A 20,448-nucleotide genomic window follows, 5' to 3' on the forward strand; every position below is an offset into this window, starting at 1 on the left:
CACACTTTTCTTTGGTAAATATCAAAGGTATTACAGGAAATGTGCTGCATTAAGATAGCAAAATCTATATAGGTTGACATAACTATACCCCTACGAAGGCTAGGAGGATATTCCTGGGGGTGTTCTTTTGTAAGGTTAGGAAACTCCGCAGTGACCTGCAATATCTTTATGATATAATTTTGGGGGGATTTTATTTCTTATAATACGTAATCACAACATTGCCTCCTGCACACCACCACCTAATCCATCAATTCAACCTTGCAAAGCCAATGTGGTAGTATTTTGATGTGCTTTGGCATTGGCTTAGCATTAAAAGCCTTGCAATAGCCCATTAACAAGTATTGCCAGTATGTGGTAGTGATAGTTATGATAGTGGTGTTGATGGTGTTGTATTCATATGGGTGGTGGTGGTATTGACTGTGGCATTGGTGGTGTTGGTTGAGTGTGATTTGGCAGGTGGTATTGGTATTGCAAGTGTGGTTGTGGTTGAGTTGTTAGTATTGGTGGTATCGTGGGAGGTATTAGTAGTGGCAGTGGTATTGTTAGGGTAATATTGGAGGTGGCCGCATTTTTAGTTGTATTAATGGTGGTGGTGTACTTTTTGTATTGCTAGTTGATAGAAATGGGGTCTTTGGCAGTCAGGTTACCCCCTGTCCAAGCAAGGACCCTCACTCTAGTCAGGGTAAAAGAGAATCACCCTCAGCTAACCCCTGCTTACCCCCTTGGTAGCTTGGCACGACCAGTAGGCTTAACTTCAGAGTGCTAGGTGTAAAGTATTTGTACCAACACACAGAGCAACTTAATGAAAACACTACAAAATGACACAACACAGGTTTAGAGAAATAGAAAATATGTATCTAAACAAAACAAGACCAAAATGACAAAAATCCACAATACACAAGTCAAGTTATCAATTAAAAAGCAAAAAGAGTCTTCATGTACTTTTAAACACATACTGACACTGTTAGCGTGAAAATGTACTTTGGGTATGTCAAAAATAACCCCGCATGGGCGAGTGTGAGTCAAAAAGGGCTTGCGATGCCTCAATTTCACTCACGAACGAGACCTTGCGTTATTTCTCCTTTCATCAGGTCAGACGCGTCGTTTCTTCTCTCCGCAGGACAGTGATGTGTCAATCTGGTCAGCACTCTCTGGTCAAGGCAGGCCTTGCGTTGTTTTTACACTCTCAGCGGTGTTTGCATCGGAAATCCAGTCGCACGATGATCCGAAAACCACGCAGCGCTGGTGGCGATCTCACCAGCCTCCGACAGCGATGCTGTGCGTCGTTTCACCAGCTCCATGCATCGATTCTGCGGTCGCATTGCAGACAAGCATCGATTTTCAGCCGCGAAGCCAGCGGCATGTCGATTTTTCAGCCGCAGATCGGAGTCACGTCGATCTTTTCCCCGCACGGCGTTCTGTGCGTGGATTTCTTCCTCTTAGGCTGCCAGGTTCTCCTTTCAGGGTCCCAGGAACTGGAAGGGCACCACAGGGCAGAGTAGGAGTCTCCCCAGAGACTCCAGGTGCAGGCAGAGAGAAGTCTTTGCAGTCCCTGAGACTTGAAACAGCAGGAGGCAAACTCTAAATCAAGCTCTTGGAGATCTTCACAAGATGGAAGGCACACAAAGTCCAGTCTTTGCCCTCTTACTCTGGCAGAAGCAGCAACTGCAGGATAGCTCCACAAAGCACAGTCACAGGCAGGGCAGCTCTTCTTCCTCAGCTCCTCAGCTCTTCTCCAGGCAGAGGTTCCTGTTGGCTTCCAGGAGTGTTCTAAAGTCTGTGGTTTTGGGTGCCCTTCTTATACCCAATTTCTCCTTTGAAGTAGGCCTACTTCAAAGCAAAGTCTCCCTTGAATGTGAAATCCTGCCTTGCCCAGGCCAGGCCCCTGAGACTCACCAGGGGGTTGGAGACTGCATTGTGTGAGGGCAGGCACAGCCCTTTCAGGTGTAAGTGACCACTCCTCACCCCCTCCTAGCACAGATGGCTCATCAGGATATGCAGGCTACACCCCAGCTCCCTTTGTGTCACTGTCTAGTGTGAGGTGCAACCAGCCCAACTGTCAAACTGACCCAGACAGGGAACCCACAAACAGGCAGAGTCACAGAAATGGTACAAGCAAGAAAACGCTCACTTTCTAAAAGTGGCATTTTCAAACACACAATCTTAAAATCAACTTTACTAAAAGATGTATTTTTAGATTGTGAGCTCAGAAACCCCAAACTCCACATGTCCATCCGCTCCCAAACAGAATCTACACTTTAATCAGATTTAAATGTTAACCTATGAGAGGGACAGGCCTTGCAACAATGAAAAATGAATTTAGCAATAGTTCACTGTTAGGACATATAAAACACATTACTATATGTCCTACCTCAACCATACACTGCACCCTGCCCCTAGGGCTACCTAGGGCCTACCTTAGGGGTGTCTTACATGTAAGAAAAGGCAAGGATTAGGCCTGGTAAGTGGATACACTTTCCAAGTCGAACTTACAGGTAAAACTGCACACACAGAAACTGCAGTGGCAGGTCTGCGACATGATTACAGAGCTACTTATGTGGGTGGCACAACCAGTGCTGCAGGCCCACTAGTAGCATTTGATTTACAGGCCCTTGGCACCTCTAGTGCACTGTACTAGGGACTTAATAATAAATCAAATATGCCAATCATGGATAAGCCAATTACATACACATTTTGTAAAGAAGCACTTGCACTTTAGCACTGATTAGCAGTGGCAAAAGTGCCCAGAATAACAAAAACAGCAAAATCAGAATCCAACACACATCAACAACCTGAGAAACAGAGGCAAAAGGTTAAGGGAGACCACGCCAAGGATGAAAAGTCTAACACTAGTATTGTAGCATTGATGTTGGTATACGTGGTATTCCTGTGGTGTTTTAGTTCGTATTATGAATGGTGCCTGGAGTGACGATATTGGAGCTGGTGGTATTGCTAATGGTGGTGGTATTTGTAGTGGTAATGCTGCTATTGTTGTTGGTACTGGTGGTGGTATTGGTAGTAGTGGTACTAGTCAGTGTGAGGGTGATATTCCTGCAGGTATTGGTGGGGATTTGTTGGTGTGGTATTGTGGTACTGGTATTATATAGTAGTGGTGGTAATGATGATGTGTGGTATTGGTATTATTGGTGGTTTCGATGAAACAGTTAAGAGTAGGCCTGGGCAATCTTTGGTGTAATTCATGTAATTTCAGGAATTCCGTGTTATGCTTCTTATGCAAAATTCCAGAATTTACGCAGTTATGCCGCCGTGCATAAAAATTGACCAGTAGGTCATAGTTGTGTATATTTCAAATGAAACTGCTGAGCAAAATCTTGAGGAGTTAAGTCTGCAGAGTAAAGGCAATGGAACTAAATATTACTTGGGCTGACGTTATTAGACAGCAGATTACCTGAAAAAAATGTGCTTAATGTACAGTTGAGTGTGTTTGCTGTGGTGATTCTGAAAATGAAAGAGGTTAGGCAGGTGAAGAGCTTTTACTAAACTGCAGTATTACTGATTAAGAAACATGGATTTGAGGAGTCACAAATACATTCCTTAAATTTTGTGCACAGCTGAGCAGTTTAGTGGAATGTCTCATCATTAAATCTGGCATTAATCGGATCAGGGGTGATGCACAGACGGTATTCAACATAGTATGTTGACTACATGGGTGCATCTCCACAGTGGGCTCACGTGACCCAAATAGCAATGCTGGTATGCGATGACTTGCATTTTTGTTTAATCACCAATAGCTGGAAAAAGATGAGACACAAGTCAGTCATACTTGTGAGTAGCCCAGTCACAGCGTAATATGGCTCTTAAGAGGATAACTAGAACTTTTTATTTTTTGCAAAGTTACTTTAAATATCTCGAAAAGAATATCCAAAAACATTAACTACTCACCTCTGGGCAGGGTTCGCAGGTAGTTGTCCCACACATGAGCTTGAACTTCATCATTTTATCTTTTTCAATGCTACATTGGCATATGGTGCACTGATCGATCATTAACGTTTCACCGCCCTGAAAAAGACAACCATCTGTTTGATTAATATTTGCTTCATGTTGTAAGAATATTACTAGATGGTAAGCACATTATAGAGCTGATTATGTCGATAGATTAGAGAGTGAAGAGGGCAGTACCCAAGGCTGGAATGGAATAAAATATAAGCCCAGGCACCAAAATAACAGTGCCCCCCATTAGTGAATTAGAAAGCAGAAAAAGTGGACCATGCTTACAATGTGGGTCAGTTTGCAATATGGGTCAGTTTTGAATCTGTAAAGGCAGGGTGTGTACTTATGTGGCAAGGTATGGAAGGTTGTATGAATGTGAGCTTGCTCCATGCAATTTCTAATTTCATATTAGGGAAATCAAAACTAAAAACGGACAACAAACAGCCACAAAAACAGCCACAGACTGACCTATCAGACCCGTCCGTCAGGCACAGCCTGATTGCCCTGTAGGCCAGTCTGACACTGGCAGTACATCCCCGTGGCTAGTTCACAAACTAAACTGATCATCAACGGACAATTGAAGATTTGATAATATCCATGGTACTTGGATATCTGCATTTTTGTAAAAGATGTGGTAGGATGGCATCCCCTTCAAAGTAAGCTGTTCCAAATCATGTGCCTTTCTCAGACAGCAGTGGCTCAAGCCATGCCACAGTGGGGTCTTTTCGAAAGCGACATTCCAATCCCTAAATTATTTATTACACACTATTGTGTTGGTTAGTATGTAGTGTTTAACTCATGGCATTGCTGTGGCGTTGCTGTTCTATTGGAGGTAGATAATGATGTTGGTCTGGGTAAATGCTTCCATAAACAGTTATTTTAGGTGTGGCTTGACAGGACAGCTGTTTGTATGACCTTTTGTTACCAATACTTTAAAAATATACATTTGCCCCATCCAGTGGAGGATTTCTTTCAGACCATGTTATTGGCTGTTTGACGTATCTTTCCACCTCCTATGGAGTGCTTGCATTCAAATGCATAAGGTACTATTTAAACTCACATAAGTACACTGTAGTATCACACATATTTCATCTCATACACACAATATATGTAGAATGCAATCCTTTTTGTATTGTTTTATATTTTATCTCCCGTAAGCTTTTAGTCAGTCATTGTATGCAAATCAAATACCTATTGTGAGAAAATGGGTTGTTGATTGAGGGGGGTGTGAGCCATTCTCAAGCAACAGCCACAATCCTTGTCATGGTGAACCACAAAAAGTTACTAAATTAACTTGTGCTTAACCCTCTGGTAGCTTGGCATAAAAGCAGTAGGGCTTACCTTAGAGGCGATGTGTAAAGTATGGATGCAGTACTTCAACAGTAAAGAGAAATCCCACACCAATTTAGAAAACTAGAGTGTTAGACCTGGCATCCTTTGCATGGTTCCCCCCTGACATTTTGCCTTCTGACCTCCAGTTTTGCTGACTTTGTGTTTGCTGGCTTTAGGATTCTGGGCACTTTACCACAGCTGACCAATGCTAAAGTGCATATGCTCTTTTCCTAAAACCTGGTAACACTGACCGATGCACAACTAGCACCTTTTATTTACTTGTAAGTGCTTATTAAGGTGCACTTCCTGTACCCAAGGCCTGTAAATTAAGCGCTATGAGTGAGCCTGCAGCTCTGTAATCATGTCTCAGACCTGCCATTGCAGAGCCTATGTGCGCAGGTTTAAACTGTCATCTTGATCTGGCAAGTTAACCCTCTTGCCAAGCCCTAAGGTTAATTTTTAATATGTTAATATGTCACCCCACGGTAGGCCCTGGACAGCCCCAATGGCAGTGTGCAGTGTATTTAAAAAGTTGGACGTGTACTTTTAAGTCTTACATGTCCAAGTAGTGGAATCGTTTTTCACTACTGCAAGGCCTATCTCTCTAATAGGTTAACTTTGGGCTTGCTTTATTACCTTTTATAGGTGTAATTTCTGATTGGGACCAGGCAGATATTCGAGTTTGGTGTCTCTAGGCTCAAAATGTAAAATCACAACTGATGGTAAAGTTGGATTGTAGGTAGCAATTCTGTAAATGCCACTTTTAGAAACATTACATTTTCTCACTTTAACCATTCTGTGCCCATGCCTGTCTCTGAATACATGTCTAGGTATGTGCCAACTGGACTCTTGTGCATTCCCTCTAGACAGATACATACAAAGAAAGCTATGTGTGCCTGTTGGGCTATGCGCATCCTGATGGGTTATCCTCGGCAAGAGGGGAGGGAGGAGCTGATACACCTGAATTGGCTGGGTCCTGAGCCCTCAGAAAGGGCTACATACCCCCTGTAGTGTCTCTGGAGCCAGGGCAGAAAGGTTACGGACTTTGTGCACTTCAAAGGCCTCTCTCTAAAGTCTTCCCTACTTCAAAGGTACAACTGGGTATAAGTACTGGACTCCAGACACCACCAAAATAGTATACTGTTGGACCTAAGGACACTCTGCCAGGAAGAAGGACTGCTCTGCTGCTGAAGGGACTATAACTCTGCTGGAACTCTGCTGGACTATGCTGGACTCATGATTTGCTGTGCCTGCCCTGCTGCCTTCTGCTCTCCTTGCCTGGTAGTGAGAAGGACTGGACTTGAATCTCTACATTGCCAGAACCAAAGTGACTCCTAAGGCTTTCCCACTTGCCTCCTCATCTGAAGTCTCAGGGACATCAAAGATTTCATTCAGCACTACAGCTTCTGGATTGTGAGTTCTACCCCGCCAAGTGGTGCCAATCTAGTCTTGTGCCCTTGGAAAGGCGGTTTGCAGATGTTTTCTACAGAAATCCATGCATCGCCGGCACTGTGTTGATCCAAACTGCTGCATCGCTCCTTGATGCCAACGCATCGCCAGTGCCACTGAGGACAAAGAAATCACAGCACCAAACGTGGAGCTCTGAACTGGCGCATCACCCTCAGTCCCGACGCATCGCCTTCGCACCGCCAGTTTCATGGCTTGATGAAAACGCATCGCCTTCATCGTAAAAGGTTCGAGATTGCAGCTCGAGGAGATCACATCAATGACTGTGTGGCTCAACGACAACACATCTCTGACTATTAGGATCAGAACCAACACATCGCCTTTGCATCATCTCCTCTGCTCCTCACATCGGATCTTCGATGTTGATGCAACCCTCCTCATAAGGTACTGTTTCATTGGGACAAGGTTGGTCCCTGCAGCTGGCCTGTGCTACATCGTGGTCAGCCTAAACTTTTAGATTTACCCTGGTCTAGTGTGACCAGATAGCCCTGGCTGGTGCTCTAAGTTTCTAATCACTACATTTGCAGATATTCTTTAAAAAAATCATATCCTGACTTCTACTTATTGGATGTATGTTGTTTTGGTCTTGTTTTGATCATTAAATTAAGATCTATTGTTTTGGTATGGTGTTTTCACAGTTTTACTGCTTTAAGTGTTGCACACATACTTTACACAATGTCTCCTATTTTAAGCCTGCCTGCTCAGTGCCAAGCTACCCAAGGGTGAGCGCAGGTTTATGGTCTTTAACTGACTTACCATGACTAGGATTGCGGCTACTGCTTGGACTGGGTTCATCTCCCAACCAGAAACCCAATTCCTAACACAGATAAAATCTTGATATATTATTTGGGACCAAAATGACAAAAATCCCTCATGAATGTAACATTGGATAATTGACAGTGCAAGTTCTAAGTGAAAATGAGCTGATTTTGAAAGCTCTAATAAACAGATGCTAAAAAAAGGAAAGGAACAAAAATCCAATCAGTAGAACCAGCGCTGTGCAATCGAAGATTTAGATAAAAGTAGTGTAAAATGGCACCCACTGAAGGTATCTGGTCATGCTGGACTGGACAAAATTACACATTCAGGCTGACCAAGATGGAACACAGGCTGGGTACAGGACCAAGTTTGGCCCTCTGAGGATTGTACCGTACGTCCTTGATGTGTGGTCTGCGTGATGTTGCTATGCGATGCTTTGCATCACCTAGCAATGGTTCAAATGAAGCTGGCAGCTGTGTGGAAAGGCTTTGCAGGGCTTTAAATTGTTTTGTCACAGTTTTGGTGGAACCTTTAATTAGGCCAGGAGAAGCTCTCTCCGATGTCAGCCAAGGGCATAGGACTCGGGGAGGCACCACTTGGGGATCAGGAAATCACTCCAGCAGTGGTCAGCAGAGTTCAGGCTGGTCCAGTTGCAGGTCTAAGCAGGTCCTGTAAAGAAAGTGAGTTAGACATTTGCAGGGAGGCCTCTGGAGCTTGTTGTGTCTCAGTAACACAGAACAGGATATAAGTCAGCTGACCTTTGGAGTCACTTCAGTCTAGGATGAAGGGAGCATGTCCAGTCTTCTTTCTCAGACTGCAGTGCAGGCCTTAATCAGGTCCAGTGCAGCAGGTCAGCTGGGTAATCCTTCTTCTGTAGTATCTACAGGTCCAGGAGTGTACTCAAGATTGGGTCTGAGGGTCCGATTTTTATACCTGATGCCAGCTTTGAAGTGAAAGAAAGTTCTGGCATTTCCCGCACAGACTTGTTTGGAATTTCCTGACTCACTGTCCTGATCCCAATCTGCCTGGGTACCATTGGCTAGTGTGAAATTATTTGTGGGTGAGCTGAGGCAATGTCTTTGAAGTGTGACCGGTGACAGCTCCTCCTCTCCCATCAAGTCAGGATGACCCATCCTGCTAACATGCAGCCCCTCTTTTGTGTGGCTGTCTGGGAGGAATACACAAAGACCAGCTGTCAACTCTACCTTGTCATATGACTTAGGAACAAGCACAGGCATCAAATGGCTAGGAAAATAAATGACAACTTTCTATAAAAGGCATTTTCAGAGTTGTAGTTAAAATTCGACTTTAACATTAAAGAGGATGTTAGGTTAAAATTCCTTAGACACCAAACATGATTTCCTAACTAGTCCCAAACAAGTTATCACTTATTAAATGTAATAAGGTAACTCAGTGTTGTCTGTGGGAGGGGTATGCCTCACAGTAGTAAAAAACACATTTAAAACCTAAAAGTAAATGTCCGGCCTTTTAATTACACCACACCCTGCACCTACGGGAGACATATATATTGAAAAGGGAGTTATGGGCTGGTCAAACTATTTATTTTACCAAGTCAAATTGGCAATCCTTGTGAGGGTGAATCACAAAAGCCACTAAGTAAACCTTTGCGGTCAGGCAAAGTGTAAAATATTTACGGAGTACTCAAACAATAAAAAAGTGAAAACACAACACAAAAAAAATCCAAAACCAATTTAAAAAAGTAAAGTATATCTTAATAAAAATTATTTTATAAATAAAAGGAAACCAAAAGGACAGCATACCAAAAGTGGAAACAAAGTTCTGATTTTTTTAATTTTACTGTTACAAATAGTCTCCAAAAGTGATAAGAGCCAACGGCAGTCATCTCCTTGTGCTTGACCGGGACAAAGTCAAAATTTAAGGCCAACAGTGATGGAGCGTGGGTTAAATGCAGGGACCAGGTTCATCCCAGTGAAAAGTTTTATCTTTGCATGTAGTATCTGGAATGGAAGTTCAAAATCCTCAGTGGGGCAAGGCAGCAGGCTGTGGCCAAGTAGGGCTCATGCTGTCTGATATCTGCTAGACAAGGTCTCACGGAAGCTGTTGACTTTTAGCAGAAGGGCTCAGAGGGGGAGACATTCAAATTTCACACCAAGAGAAGGTTCCTCGCAGGCCAGATACTTTTTGTTCCTTCGCTCTGTGAAGATTTCTTCCTTCAGACTTAGGGCCAGATTTAGAGTTTGGCGGAGGGGTTACTCCGTCACAAACATGACGGATATCCCGTCCGACGTATTACAAGTTTCACAGGGTATAATGGAATTGTAAAATGGTGGACAGGATATCTGTCACATTTGTGACAGGGTAACCCACTCTGCCGAACCCTAAATCAGTCCCTTAGTCACTTTTTTAGAACTTCCAGCAGGGCAAGGCTACCGGCTGTAGCCACAGAGAGATCCAAGAGGCCGGACACCGTCTCTTCCAGGTCCTGCTAGATCAGATTTGCAGGGAAGAACATTGTGGGGGCAGCCTGGGGCAAACTAAATACTGGCCCAGTGGCAAAGCATCTTCGTGCAAAAAAGTGGTGTAGATTTAATTACTTTGAATGGTACACCGAACCAAATAACTTTAGGAGGGCAAACATGGTAAACTAGTCGATAGAAGGCCTTGACACTTTTTTTTAATCTAAGTAACATATCACGTATTTCCTGATTGCTAAGTTTTACATATTTTTATTTTTTTGTTCTCCTTCAAATAAAGCTATTCCGTGTAGTTTTCACCTACAAGAGGCTGGTGGCAGCAGAATAGATGTTGCAGTTACTATGAAACTGATGAGTGCTGGTCTCCTCAAACAAATCTCTCAGCAGTGTCTTACTTGACTTTTGTAAGTTTAATTAAATTCTAGGAGCGCTAAATATAGCATAGCTTGTGATCCCACTTTTACATGTTGAGGGTCTGATATCTCATCTGCCGTATTACGATCCCCGTAGGATAGAATGTGTTCTTAATCAGGCCCTAAGTATTTTAATCTCTGTTATTGCATTGACACATTTCATTTCAGCATCCAGAGTAAGTCAAGCTTACCAGCATCCATATCTACTAAACACAGCTGCCATGCAGGAAAATGAAGGGGAGAAACCAAACTCTTGTTAAAAGTGCAATCAGTGTCCTACTTGTGGATATTTATTTAACAAGCTGGCATGTAATCCATCATATGCTGCAAGCCATGGCGTATGTTTAGATATTGCATATTTAGTTTCCCTTTTCATGATCCCAAGTAATGATGGTACAGGTGCTGCATGCTCGCGATCAAAACATCATACAAGGTCGAGGTTATATAAAGGGCCATTAATCATAATCCCTTAGTTCAATCCTCTGTTCCTCATCGGGCGAGCAGCACCTCAAGGTTCAGGCCCTGAATGCTCCAAGCAAACCCAGTGTTTCACGTAAGTACTCTCAAATTACACATTTCGTTTCATTTTTCCAACTGGTTGTCTGCACGCAAGGGTTCAAGTTACTGACGTACTGATATTCACTAATTCTTTTTGAGGGCTGATGCAGTCTCACTAGCAGGATGTTACCAGCCCAGAAGTTTGCAAAGTTAAAAACACGTAATGGTAAATACATCAGATAGTGGAAGAATTGCCAGAAAAAAAACATCCACAAATATAGGTTGAATTTTCTAGCATAAAATTGTAAACATTTTTGCATAGGAAACGTCATACAAGGGAAAATCGATAAACATAGCACATATTGCAAACTGGAGAAAAGTGTAGAGATGATTAAACAATAAAAGACACCGATTCCTGGCAAATAGTTCTGGTTTGAAGTCAAACTAAAGAAGCCGAGGGGGATCCTCGATTTTACTCTCTTACTATCTATATTGCATTCAGGGCCCAATATATAGATCAAAACCACTGAAATGGAAGGAAAGTAAGGGTCTTATTTGCAAGCCCCTTGGTGCAGGCCAACTTAGAAACTGACTTGCTGCGCCACCGGGAAAGGGTAGAAATGCGCGGTATCTACTAGATGCGGCCAATTTCTGTCCTCTCCCCTTGCGCTAGTGCACAAATTGCTGTCGAGCACCAATGCAGGCACCATTGCACCATGGTGCCAAGGATGCCTGTGTTGAGAGGATGATTGTTTTTGTGCAGGAAGGGGCACCTTCCTGCACAAAACAATCCAGAGGGGTATTTTCCACAAAAACAATCCAGAGAGGTGTTTTCCTCTTTCTATGTGTGCTGCACACATAGAAGGAGGAAAAAACAGAGAGAAATAAAGATATTTCTCTCTGTTGCGTCACTTCTACGCCACATCTGAGGTGGCATAAAAGGTAGTGTAGGAATCTGATGCATTCCAAGACTTGTAAATCTGGGAACGCGTCAGATCCCTTAGCACTCCATGGGTGTTGGATGGGAACACCCACAGCAAGACCCATGGAACGTCCCTTTCACGCAATTTTATGCATAAAAGGGGCTTATATTTACAAGGCCATGAAAAACCATGCAAGGTGGCTTTGGGTGGCCTTGTAAATATGGGCTGGCACACTGCGCCACTGATGCATCCAAAAAATTATGGTCGGTGGTTCAGTGTGCCACTAGGGCCTAGTAAATGAGACCCTGAGTATTTCCCCACACCCAGAATTATTACATGTTGTTTCTCTCTGGTGACACAAACAGATACAGACATCTGCAGCGACAGCATTAACCAATGAGGTCTCATAATGTATGTTATACATTGCACTTTTCTTTCATTTTAAGGGTTTTGCACTGTTATTTTACATGCAGCTACTTGAAGGTGAAAATAACAACAGAATAGGAATATTTTGTCATTTTTCAGGCATCTTTTTACCCCCGAGCTGTGATATTGCCCCCACTTTATTCAGTTCACAGTGGGCAGTATAACAAGCTGAAGAGACCAGAAAATGCCTTAAAAACGAATAGGACAGAACTAAGACTATTGTACTTGAAACAGACTCTTGTATGACAGAGGTAATATGGCGGGAAGGCTCATGCAAGAGACTAAGAAGAGGCACTAGTTGGGAAAAATGAGAGCATGTGCTCTATAGACTCATCCGTGCCAGGCTGAGCCAGCAGAGAGCTTTCTGAAAGTCTCTGTGAGTCGTGCACGCAGGGCTAGGGCCCCCACCGACAGCCTGGCAGCTGAGGATTCATGTCAGGCCAGGGTAGGGGCACAGCCTTCTCTTCGATTGCATCTGCAGCCAGGCTGGCTCCAGTCACACTACCAAGGACCCCGGGTACATCGAGAGACAGATCAGGCAGTGGGAGCAGCAAGAAAAAAATCAAAGCAGGCCTGCAACCGCTTGAGTGCCGGCCTCCCACGGTGCAACAACTCATGGCACAGCCCCCTGGCACTGGCGAATTATTTTTCTTTACCACAGAGCACGCCACACACATGCTGGTGGTAGCCGGAGGCATCAGCGAAATCAAATGATATCTATGCGATATGATCATCCCAGGAGGCCTCTCCGAGTCACGCACTGTCTGTTGATGTAGCATGCGGTAGGTGTACCTCACCTTTCATCAATGCATGACTAATACATTTTAGCGCAGTGATGCGGACCCCAGCACCAAAATGCATTAGTCTAACCCCTGATTCGTCACACTTGGAAGGGCTGCCACAGGTTGCTGAACAATGAAGGAAAAGTTTTAAATATCTCTGAGATTAGCCACTGTTAATGCTTATATATCTGATGGTATTGCATATAAACAGTAAATTCATGAAAAGAGAGCATTCTATTTAAAATCAGGGCTGAGCTAGGAAATCGGGGCCGACTACTAGCTCTGCCTTGCTTTCAGTAGCTTCAACATTCCCTAATTTCCATAGTCAGAATCTGATTTTTCAGAAAGAAGAGCCTATTTTATCCAACACCCTATATTTAACTACATAACTGAATACATTTACTCTTCTTTTTACTATATGCAGTCAAACAGTGTAGGCCACTAGTCCACTTACTGTTTTCAATACATCTTGCTTGGCATAAAAACATAGTTGTTTAGGTAATTGCATCAAAATAAACAACTTATATATTATCCTATTTATATACTATTATTTAGTGGGTAACCTGTGTACTAGGTGTCTCTGATATCATCTCATGCTCCTGATTACACATTCAAACTACTTTTAAATATAAAGTAATCCTAAGGAACTCTAGCAAATGGAGTTGCTTTGTTTTTCCTGCCTTTGGTGTATCATTCTATAAATATTACAGGTGCAGAATTGTAATTACGCACACAAACTGGAGAATCATTCTCTTACACGTAGACATTTGTGAGGAGTTTTCTCAAAATGTCATACTTCATAGGTTTTTTCAGCAAAATAGTTTCGTGCAAATTTCTCCTCTCCACTCCTTGTGTTTGTCCATAGGAGACAGAGGTAAATCTACATTAGTACATAGGATTTGTTTTTTCTATATGGATAATACTCTTCATGAGGAAACCCCCATTACCTAAAGCCCTATCAGGGCGCACAATAGATCTCGAAGGCCCAGTACACGTCCACAAAGAAAGCAATAATGCCTATTATGGGTGATTGTTGGTGATGCAGGACTGGATAAAGATAACTGTTTTTTCATTAGATTACCCATGGAGCAGTGTCATTTTAGGATCTATATACATTTATACACAAACATATGTCATTTATATTCAAAGTGTGATTTAACTTCATTAACATGTGTGGTACATTTAAATTAATTAATGGTAATCATTACAATCATTGAGCATTTATATATAAGTGTATTAAGTTTAACAATAGACTGATGTAACTATGCTCATTACATATTCATGTTTAATTATGATTGTTTGCTGATTTCCACTGATTTATAATACTGTAATGTGCATACATTTTGATTCTCAAATTAGTTTTGCTTGACATTAGACCTTAGCAGAAAATGTTTGTTTTATAATTGTCAGTATGCTGTTCTCTCTCCTCTGCAGATGTGGCATTGTGCTTATCGTTAGCTAAAGAAAGGCTTATTGTTATGTATTAGACTAGTGAGGCTTGGGAGAGAAAAGTTGGCAATGATTGTGGAGTAATGGTGGCGAAAGAAAACCTTCTATTCATGGTGTACCGGGAGGATGCAACACTCAAGGACAACAGATGTGTACTTCATTGTTTGGAGATAGAAACATAGGGGCTACGTTGATTCCCTCAACTGTGGTTATGAGATTGGCTTCCAGTGGTGGGAACAAGATGTGGATGTTCTAGAAACTGTCAGGCATATTTCTAATTGGTGTTTCATAGTTAGTTAGGAAGACTTCATCCTGACACTTAGAGGGAGCAGACCTCTCTCTTGCAGGGTTTCCCCGAGTGTAATGCTTCATGCTGAACACTCTTACATTTTAATTCAAACTTCTACTGAAGGTCTAACCATGCTGACACCTTCTATGCTTATCCTTTAGAAATTATTTTTATAGTTTCTTAGCCCTAGCTTACGTTCAGACTAGAATGGGAAAGGTTCCTTATGGAAGACCTGATCTCGTCAATCTGTTTCCACTGCTTTTAAATCCGTTCCTTTTTTGCATATATACTGGTTGGAGTAATGGTTTTAAAACAAACCTTCATGGTTGAGATAGCTGATTCTTTTTCTTCATTGGGATGCTGCTTTGGTACTACAGAGATAGAAATGTGTTTCTGATGTGAACTCCCTCACATTGCTTCAAATTACTGTTACATCTCCATGTTACCAGTGGGGAAATTTGAATGATGATTTCACTAAGAGATTGCATTTCATTTCAGGTATACTCCTCCTTCACCCCTACGAGAAATGGGGAATCTTTTCCACCACACACGTATTTGGAGTGAATACAAGCTGGCATAGCTGTGAAACCAACAAAAGTCACCACTGTTCCAGTGTTTGTACCCTTTCAAGTCCACTCTTTACACCCACATTTATAAACTCAGGTTTTCTGTGACACCATGTTGGGTATGGCTTTGTAAATATCAGCAAATCCGTAGATTTTGAATCAGGATATGCAGAATTATGCCCACAAGCGTACTTTTGTGTACAATAAATGTGCATGACTTTGTGTGCAATTAATGTGCTGTAGATGTACTGCAACTTCTGATATATTTCTATGACTAAAATGTGTCACCAACACAGTATGCACCTGGGCTACCACATCACATGTCACACGTAACAAACATCAAAACAGCATACAAATCTAAGATAGGATGATATTTAGGTTATGCGTTTATGCAGCTTCGTTTGGAAACATATCACATACAAATATAGAAACAACTAACACCTGCGCACCCATAAATGGCCCACTTGAGCATATCCCTAAAAGTTGGCTTTACTTGCTGTCTCTTGTAAAGCCTTGTGACCCGACTGAATCAAGCGCTATTGCATTTCCTGACTATACAAGTACTTTAACGGTAGGCCAATAATTTGTATATACAAGTGCTGCATGCATCAGCGAAGGTTGTTCTTTCTATGGATTACTATGGATATCTCAGTAATAAAACTGTCGCGGTCACGGACCTTTGGGGAGAGATTTTCAGAGTTCTGTTAAATCGAGGACATGTGAATTATTGGCCAGATTTCGGTAAAAAAAGGTAACATGAGGAAACGTTCAATGGAAAGACCAAAAGAAAAGAACCATTTCTTGTTTTCGGCACAGGAATAATAACAATTATTGGCAAAGCAAATTGGTCTCACCTTCAGTTATAGGCTTTGCTAATTCTTTTTGTCAGTGTTGTAAAGCATCATTCCTTGACTGTGAGCATGTGGGGTGACATAAGTGCGCCATGTGGCATTTATTTTGTTTGCTTACCAATACAAGATGGCAGACACCACTTAGTTTGATGAATAAAATTAAGTATCTGAAATGCATTTTTTTTTTTGCACTGGGGAGCAGCTTAAAAGCAAACTGCAGCTGCCTGGCCCGCCAAAACAAATAAAAATGAAGAAAATATTTATTGGGACACAAATGTATTGAGTGGGTTGGGAGAGCAAGTCTGGTGAAGCAACAGGGAGTAGGTGGGGGTGAGGATGGCGAAGCAACACAGACACTTGAGGCTAGGGGCAAAAGGGCTAAAGAATAATAAAAAGGAAGGGAGGGTGTTTGGGGAGGGGATGCAGCACAATAGGGAGAACGTTAGAAACTGTGTACCCTCATGAAATGCTGAAAGAAAAAGAAAAAAAATAGAATCATCCTGCAATTAATTGGGTTGTTGGTGAGGGTGGTGCTAAACCCACTTAGGCAACAACAACAATCCTTGTCAGGGTGAACCACAAAAGTGAGTGAATTAAACTATGCTTAAACTTCTGGTAGCTTGGCACAAAAGCAGTCAGGTTTAGCTTAGAAGCAATGTGTGAAGAGTTTCTGCAGCACATAAACAGTAAGAAAGTGAAAAAAACAACACAAGAAAAATAGAGTAAATTTAAGTAAATTATACTAAACTGACAGAAATACAATCAAAAGAACTGGAGTTATGCAATTTTAAAGTTGTAGGGAGGTAGAGAGCCTAAAAGCACAAAGTGTCACTCGCTGTATACCGGTCCTGCTGGACAGAGGGAAAGTCACAAGTTCTGGCCAACTAATATGGAATGCGGCATGAATACAGGAACCAAGTTAGTCTTACTGAAAAAGTTACCTTCTCAAAGTTTGCCACAAAGAATTCACTTTGCAGTAGAGGAGGCCAGGAGGTAATGAGAAAGCATTGCAGATGGTTGTTGTTCTAACACAAAGAGGAGGCCTGGCATCTCTGGGGGTCGTCGTCATAGTATAAAGATCCAGTCAAATTCTGCAGATGATTATTGCTGGAATTTCGCATTGGCCATCGCCTCAGGCTGTCAGTGCTGTAGAGGGAAGTACAGATCTTGCATTGCTAGTCATCTGCGGCAGTCATTGTAGCATGAAGAGTTGGGTTCACCTGAGCTTCCTGTTGGCAGGAGTCTTGGGGTAAACAGGCCTGTTCAGTGTTGTGAATAACCTAAGAATTCAGGATTTCACCTTTCTTATCAGGAGGAGCTCAAATGAAACCCACCAAGGGTACAAGACCTAGGGAAGCACCTTTTGGAGATCAGGAGTTCACTCCAGCTGAGACCAGCAGGGCTCAGGCAGGTCCAGCTGCAGATCCAGGCAGATCAGGTGCCACAGGTCAGCTGCACAGTTTCAGGAAGGCCTCTGGAGCTTTCTTTGTTACTATAGCTCTGACAGGAGGTCAGTCAAATTACACTTGGAGTCACTTAGGTTAGCCTGGGATGAAGAGAGCAGGTCCAGTCTTCTGAGAGATCATGGCAGTCCTCAAGGGGCAGGTCAGTCCTCTGATAGCAGCAGGGCAGTCCTCTGGTGGAAGGACAGTCCTTCTTCTGTAATCTCCACTGGCCCATTAGTGTACTGATGAGTGGCTCAGGAAGTGAGTCTGGTGGCAACAGTTGTGTGCAGGGGAATACCCTGCCCTTACCCACATCTGATTCTGGAAAGTTCTTCCCTTACCCAGTCAAGGCTCTAAGGAGTCTGGGGAGACAAAAGGCTATTGTCAGGTTGCTTTGTGTGTGCTGGAGGCAGGCCCCTTGAAGTTTAAATGGGGCAAAGCACAGCACCCCTAGCCATCCTGGATGGGAGGAACACACAAACCCAACCATCAGAGAAATTCTCAGTCATGCGACTCGGGACACTAGCAGAAGGCATAAATGGTTCCAGCAGGCAAACGTCAACTTTCTAAACGTAGCATTTTCAGAATTGAGACCTAAAACCCAACTTCACTTTTAAAGATAATTTTAAATTACTATTTATTTGACTGCAAACATCATATTTTTATCTGGTCTCAATCCAAAGTTGTCACTTGTGAAATGTAATAAGGTAACTCAGTGTTATTCAGTGGGAGAGATAATAGGAACTTTTAAGTGCTAGGACATGTAAAACCTAAACAAACATGTCCTACTTTTTAAATACAATGCACCCTGCTCTACGAGCCTTTGGGGCCAATATTAACAGTGACTTAGGGTTGCTAAGTATTAAAAAGGAAGGTTTAGTCCTAACAAAAGGCTTATTTTGCCAGGTTGAAATAGCAGTTTAAAACTTCACTTCAGGCTGCAGTGGCATGTATTAAAGGGCTAATTTAGTCTGTGGCACAATGACTGCTACAGGACCACTAGTAGCATTTAATGTACAGTCCCTGAGTACATGTAGTACCACGTTATTATGGACTTAAAAGTAAATTAAATGTGCTAACTAGGTGTAGCCTAATTGTATCTTGTTTTAGGGAGAGAACAGCACAGTTCAACCTCTGATTCTTCACAGGTCTAGGAGTGTTCAGCGAGGGGTAGTGGAGATGATACATTTGTGCCCAGTGCCAGCCTGTGGGTGTGAGAACTCCTGGCCACTCCCAAACTAATGAAGTGAAGATTCCCAGGAGTGGCCCTACTCACTTTGGCATCAGCACATACTATGTGTTTCACAGTAAACTATGCAACAGTACCCTTCTCTACCTAAAACCAACATGGCAGAACCCTTCTACCCCTGGTCAGAGCCCCCTGTGCCCAACCAGAGACATGGGTATAACACTGGGCAAACTCTTTCTTGTAGTCAATCCAAACCAGTTCTGAAGAAGCTCCCCCATCCAACTGGGTTTGGGTCTAAAATGACTAAGAAGACAAAGGGAGGCAGGCCTAGAAGTGTGCTATGTATGCCAGAAACATGGTAGGCACCTTTTGAAGCTCAGCTGGGCACAACCCCCAAGCCATCCTGATGAATGAAGATGAAGAAAAATATCTCTCCGTACCCAAGATTTTTGTCCACTGCCTGAGTTGTGGTTGGGGTGGGTGTGAGTCCTTCTCATGCAACAGCCACAATTCTTCTCAGGGTGAACCACAAAAGTCACTAAACTAACCTGAGCTTAACACTCTGGTTTCTTGCCACAAAAGCATTTGAGCATAATTTAGTGGCAATGTGTAAACTATTTATGACAACTATAACTAGTCATGTGACCCAGGAACAGTCTGCAGGCACCAAATGGTTAGGACAAGAAAATGCAAACTTTCTAATAGTGTTATTTCCAGAGTTGTGACTTTTTTGATTGAACCCTAAGGCCCATATTTATACTTTTTGGCACAAATCTGCGCTAGTGCAGATTTGCACCAAAAAGTTTAACGCGGGCTACCGCCATTCCAAAGCGCCTGTGGCGTGGTGAGCAAAAAAACAATGGACTAAACCCAAATCTTTGTGACTGGGGATGAATGTGTGATTTGCTCTGCATTCCGTCCATCATCTGTTCTTTTTGCATTTGTAACCCCAAGTGGGAAGGGTATGCCCAGAAGTGGGTCCCGTGCTCACTGCGCCACTGTATTCAAGCTAGCCTAGCTGATGAAGGCTGATACCCTGAAAATGGTCCTAGGATGCTTGTTTCCGGTCTAGGGAGGACCTGGCTTGATAGTTCGGGCTGGACTGTTCACATGAGGAACAGGGTCAAGACTGATTTGCATATGGCTGGGTCCAACCTGGGGTGGCGTGGTGAGCAAAAAAACAATGGATTAAACCCACATCTTTGTGACTGGGGGTGAATATGTGATTTGCTCTGCATTCCGTCCATCATCTGTTCTTTTTGCATTTGTCGCCCCAAGTGGGAAGGGTTTGCCCAGACGTGGGTCCCTTGCTCACTGCGCCACTGGATTCAAGCTAGCCTAGCTGATGAAGGGTGATACCCAGAAACCGGTCCTAGGATGCTTGTTTCCGGTCTAGGGAGGACCTGGCTTGGTAGTTCGGGCTGGACTGTTCACATGAGGAACAGGGTCAAGACTGATTTGCATATGGCTGGGTCCAACCTGAGGTGGCGTGGTGTGCAAAAAAACAATGGATTAAACCCACATCTTTGTGACTGGGAGTAAATGTGTGATTTGCTCTGCATTCCGTCCATCATCTGTTCTTTTTGCATTTGTCGCACCAAGTGGGAAGGGTATGCCCAGACGTGGGTCCCGTGCTCACTGCGCCACTGGAT

At 43.0% G+C, this 20,448-nt stretch overlaps 1 protein-coding gene across 1 annotated transcript in view; it reads right to left on the reverse strand.

Moving 5' to 3' along the window:
• The window catches only part of VWF (von Willebrand factor), a 1,017,342-nt gene that overhangs the window by 53,281 nt on the left and 943,613 nt on the right, over window positions 1-20,448 (reverse strand). Inside the window, exon 47 of the mRNA XM_069228440.1 lies at window positions 3,904-4,020. Coding sequence (XP_069084541.1) covers window positions 3,904-4,020 — 117 coding nt within the window. The remainder of the gene's footprint in view (window positions 1-3,903; window positions 4,021-20,448) is intronic.

This window comes from Pleurodeles waltl, chromosome 4_1 (genome assembly GCF_031143425.1).
Source record: "Pleurodeles waltl isolate 20211129_DDA chromosome 4_1, aPleWal1.hap1.20221129, whole genome shotgun sequence".
Classification (NCBI taxonomy): domain Eukaryota; kingdom Metazoa; phylum Chordata; class Amphibia; order Caudata; family Salamandridae; genus Pleurodeles; species Pleurodeles waltl.